The sequence below is a fragment of the Aegilops tauschii genome, chromosome 3 (genome assembly GCF_002575655.3).
Source record: "Aegilops tauschii subsp. strangulata cultivar AL8/78 chromosome 3, Aet v6.0, whole genome shotgun sequence".
In the NCBI taxonomy this organism is placed as follows: domain Eukaryota; kingdom Viridiplantae; phylum Streptophyta; class Magnoliopsida; order Poales; family Poaceae; genus Aegilops; species Aegilops tauschii.
The window spans coordinates 21,491,529-21,496,634 of record NC_053037.3 but is presented as its reverse complement, the minus strand read 5'-3'; the positions used below and the strand labels follow the sequence as shown (position 1 = coordinate 21,496,634).

The 5,106-nt window shown below is 47.1% G+C and overlaps 1 protein-coding gene across 1 annotated transcript; it reads left to right on the top strand.

The window, feature by feature from the left end:
* The first annotated feature begins 2,543 nt into the window (after positions 1-2,543).
* LOC141042627 (uncharacterized) lies at positions 2,544-4,609 on the top strand. The gene is made up of 3 exons (XM_073511476.1): positions 2,544-3,151; positions 3,328-3,559; positions 3,923-4,609. The coding sequence occupies exons 1-3, from the start codon at positions 2,544-2,546 to the stop codon at positions 4,607-4,609; spliced, it is 1,527 nt and encodes a 508-aa protein (XP_073367577.1).
* The last annotated feature ends 497 nt before the right edge of the window (positions 4,610-5,106 follow it).

Genomic DNA, 5,106 nt, shown 5'->3' with positions numbered 1-5,106 from the left:
GTAATTTGTTTACCCACCGTAATACTTATGCTCTCGAGAGAAGCCACTAGTGAAACCTATGGCCCCCGGGTCTATTTTCTATCATATTAATCTCCCGTCAACAAGCTATTTCTTTTGCCATTTATTTTGCTTTCTTTACTTTGCATCTTTATCATAAAAATACCAAAAATATTATCTTATCATATCTATCAGATCTCACTTTCGTAAGTGACCGTGTAGGGATTGACAACCCCTTTATTGCATTGGTTGCGAGGATTTTACTTGTTTGTGTAGGTGCGAGGGACTCGTGCGTGGCCTCGTACTGGATTGATACCTTGGTTCTCAAAAACTGAGGGAAATACTTACGCTACTTTGATGCATCACCCTTTCCTCTTCAAGGGAAAATCAACGTAGTGCTCAAGAGGTAGCACCCCTCACGGATGGCGATGACATAGTAGTAGACGTTCTGCGGTAACGATGCGGCGTGAATATTATTAAATACTCGGAGCACGATAAAATCATGAGTTTTTTACACGACGTGGGCACATGTGCTATAGGACTGATGGTAATTTTTCATAATTTTTGGTGATGGAGAAGTATCTGAACACTTCCCTCTCCTCGGATTGCTCTTCGCGTGTCTACGGATGTGGCCGGCGGCCTCCGGGGGCTAGCACATGCCGCCAAATCTTGCGTAGGTGGCCTCTCACAAGTCTGGAAGTGTTGTGGCGGTTGCAAACGCCCGACACGCATCTCCGGGGGGTGCCCCCCTCACGGACGGCGCCACCGCCGGCACCTGGAGGGGGGAAACGGACGCGTCGGGTCTACACAGATGGAATCTTGCTGTGGCTTTGGCCTAGACTTGGTCTGTCATCTCGCGATGACATGCACTAACACGGAGAAGCATTTATTCACCGTGGACTACACCCTCTCGGTGCCGATCAACGCCCTAGACCGTCGGGGCCACCGGAAGGGTGCCGGTCTCTAGAACCGGGCGAGGCCCATCATTTGAAAAAGAAAACACAAGACGGTAATTATGATGTGTTAAGGTTGTTTGCCAAGCATGGAAGAAAACAGCAAAAAAAGTATAATACATATTATGGAGAATGCACAAGAAGGATGCTTTACCGAGAGTCCCTCTCGGAAAATGCGGCCATTGCCGAGTGCTGCTGGACGACCCTCGGTAACCACTGTCGGTGCGGCTCTCGGAAAAGCCCCCGAGATCTAGGTTAAGACTTTTACCGAGTGTCGCTGAAAGTTGGCTCTCGGAAATGTTTCCCGCGGGGACTTATGCACAATTTCCCCCTCGCGCGCGCTCACTCATCACTTCTCTCTCTATTTCTCTCGCCCTCGCCCCCTCCGTCCGCCACCGCCCCTCAGTGCCACCGCCTCATCCGGCAAGCTCTGCCGCCGCCGCTGCCGCCACCATCGGGAGTGCCTCCCCCGACCCCTCCACCTCCACCGAGCCCCCGACCCCTCCACCTCCACCGAGCCCCCCCCCCCACCGCCACCTCCACCGAGCTCGTCCACCACCACCATCTCGGCCAAGCTTCACCGAGCACCACCGGCGCGGCATCCCCTCCACTGAGCTCTACCACATCTGGCATCCACCTCCCCCGCTGCCCCTGCCCCGTTGGTGAGCCCCTACTCAATCTCGTATTTTTCGAAATAAAAGGGGTTCCCCCCTCTCCATTACAACAAAAGGTGTATATATATGCATAGTGAATAATGTGTGTGAGTGTGTGCTTTGTATGTGTGTGTGGCAGTGAGTGATGTTGGTGTATGTGTGCATATATAATGAATGGTTTTTTATATTTATGTGTATATATGTGCATATATAATGAATGGTGTATGTGAGTGTGTGTGTGAGAGAGGGGTGCTATTGATGTGTGTGTGTGCATGTGTGAGTGAGAGTGTGATGTGTGTGTATGGATATGTGAGTGTGTTTCTGTGTGCGGGGTGTGTGAGTGAGTGTTATTGATGTTTGTGTGTTTGACATATGATTGACACAACTTCATTCTTTCATGCAGGACATGCATCTATTTTGACAATAGAGAGAGTGAATTCTGTTGCACGCTTCAAGGGTAATCTCTTCCCGTTCATGTGTACGTTTTCATTATTTGTAGATCACCTAAATAGTCGTGTAACCTAGGTGTCTCCCGTTCAGAAGGGTTGTATCTATAAATATGCAAGTCTTTGCATATTTATAACCTCAACTCTTTCGAATTGTCCACGTTTTCCATGGACAACCCGAGGATGTGTAGGAGGGTCGTTTTCATGATGTACTTAGATCCGAGACAGAATTTCGACAGTGTCTCCTTGTTGTTCTCTAGATACACATCCTCTTGGCTTATTGCTGAGACGTGTATTTGGAGAACAGCGGGGAAGTGCTGCCGAAATTTTGTCTCGGGTCGGAGTACGTCATGAAAGCGGACCCAGCCTACACATTCTCGGGTGGGATTAGGACCTACCTTTACCTATTACATAGCTCAGTGCATGTCGTAAAACTTGAGGGAACCACTTGTTACATAAAAAAATTATGTGTGTGTTTCACTTTATATCAGAGGATGGAAGAACGTGAGTGGATGTACACCGGACATCCCAGCATGGAGGGTATGACCCCTGAGTGGAGGTCGAAGACCAATGATTTCCTGGAATTAGGATTTGCTGGAGAAACGCCAGTTCGTGGAATTTGGTGCCCATGCACAGAGTGTGATAACCAGACTGAAAGAGATAAGATTACTATGAGTAAACACTTAGGCAAATATGGGTTTACGCCAGGCTATTACCGGTGGATCTTTCATGGTGAGGCAGAACAGTCCAGGGCGGAGGTCGTGCGACAACGCACCGGCGAATATGATACTCGGATTGAAAACCCGTTAGATGACATCCACCGTGCGGATCCGCGGGAGGACCCGAACTCCGAGGAGCCGCCGGAAAGCCCTAAAGAGTATCATGCAGCTTTGTTTGCGGCACAAAAACCCCTTCACGCCCATACAAAGTTTACTCAACTAGATGGCATTGCACGCCTAATGGCCCTGAAGGCAAACCATAACATGAGCATAATTTGCTTCAATGAGTTATTGTCAGTTATTGCTAGCCTGTTGCCTAAAGAAAATATATTGCCAAAGAACATGTACGAGTCGAACAAAATCCTCGGTTCACTTAAGATGCCGTATGAGCAAATACATGCTTGTCCAAATGGATGCATGTTATTTAGAAATGAACATAAAGATACGAATTATTGTGTCAAGTGCAAATCCTCTAGGTATATTGAGGTAATAGATGATGATGGTAGCAAGAGGCAGCTCACAATTTCCGTCAATATCCTTCGATATCTTTCATTCACAGAAAGGATCCAGAGCTTTATATGACCGAGAAAACTGCCCAATATATGAGATGGGCCGCCGAAGGGAAGATGTACAATACAAAAAAGATGCAACATCCACGGGATGGTGAAGCATGGAAGAAATTTGTTGAAATTCATAAGAAAACAGATGACTGGAAGAGTGTAGCTGTTGGGATAACAACCGACAGGTTCAATCCTTATGGTTTGATGGCTGCCATATACAGTTGTTGCCGAGTATATGTTATCCCCCTGAATCTGCCCCCCTGGTGTTGCATGCAACGACATCACATGTTCCTGACGTTGATAATTCCAGGTCCTAACTATCCCGGGAAGCATATGAGTGTGTATATGGAGCCATTAGTGGACGAGTTACTTGTTGCTTGGAACAACGGGGTCCGGACATACGATGCCGTTTCAAAGAAGCACTTCAATATGCATATCTGGTACCACACATCGCTACATGACCTACCGGCACGTGCGATATTTTGTCGTTGGTGTGTAAAGGGGAAGTGGCCTTGCCCAGTGTGTCGACAGCGTTTGACTTTTATTTGGATGGCTAAGGGTCACAAGTATGTATGCTTTGACCAACATCGGCAGTTCCTTCGTCTTGATCACCCATACATACAAGACGCTGTGCACTTCCAAAAAGGTGTTATTGTTGATGACCCACCACCACCTATTATGACCGGTGCCCAGCTTAAGGATGAGTTAGATGCTCTCGAGGAAAAGCTCGATGGGAAAGGTTTTGTGGGATATGGAGAGACACACCAGTGGACTCACATTCCAAGCTTATGGAGGCTCCCTTACTTTAATGATCTTCTACTTCCACACAACATTGATGTAATGCACACTGAAAAGAATATTGCGGAGGCCTTACTCGGCACGCTCCTCGACACCGAGAAGTCAAAGGATAACATTGAGGCTAGGATCGATCAAGCCAAACTATGCAACAGGCCAAAATTAAATTTGGTGCCTCGTGCAAAAGGTAATTCTTGGAAGAAGCCACCAACCCCTTTCACCCCTTCAATGCCCCAAAGGAAGGAAATTCTCCAATGGATTGTGAACAACTTGTACTTCCCTGATGGATATGCAGCTAATATCATGAGGGGAGTGAATATGGCTACAAAGCGAATAGGAGTCCTCAAGAGTCATGACTACCATGTATGGCTTGAGCGGATAATGCATGTGATGATTCGAGGGTATGTCAGAGAGGATATTTGGCGAGTGCTGGCGGAGTTGAGCTACTTCTTCTACCAGCTTTGTGCCAAAGAACTAGATTATTAAGTGGTTGCAAAGTTGGAGGAACAAGCACCTTAGTTGCAATGCAAGTTAGAGATGATATTTCCGTCAGGTTTCTTTAATCCGATGCAACATATGATCTTACATCTCGCATATGAGGCTAGAATGGGAGGACCTGTGCAGTTCCGATGGCAGTATGCACCTGAACGGGAGTTCAAGAATCTTTGTGGGAAATGTAAGAATAAAGCCCGCATTGAAGCCTCCATCACCGAGGTATACCTGAACGAGGAGGTGGCCACGACCACGACAAAGTACTATCATGACAGTATTCGGACTAGGTTAAATCCAGCTCCTCGTTACAATGAAGAACCCACCTGTAATGTTTCCGACCTTAGCCTCTTCGAAGGCCAAGGTGGCAAAGCAAGTGGACCGAAGCCCAAGAACTTTTCACCTACTGAGTGGTCGACTATTATGATCTATGTCATGACCAACATGGAAGAAGTGCAACCGTACATAAAGTAAGTGTAGAACACCTTTATTGA

Excerpts from the sequence above, each read along its gene's own strand:
- LOC141042627 (XM_073511476.1), top strand. The coding sequence starts at position 2,544 with ATGGAAGAACGTGAGTGGATGTACACCGGACATCCCAGCATGGAGGGT. Across the intron at positions 3,152-3,327 it reads CTCGGTTCACTTAAGATGCC|AAAGGATCCAGAGCTTTATA; the intron begins GTATGAGCAAAT and ends TTTCATTCACAG. Across the intron at positions 3,560-3,922 it reads CCATATACAGTTGTTGCCGA|TTCCTTCGTCTTGATCACCC; the intron begins GTATATGTTATC and ends CAACATCGGCAG.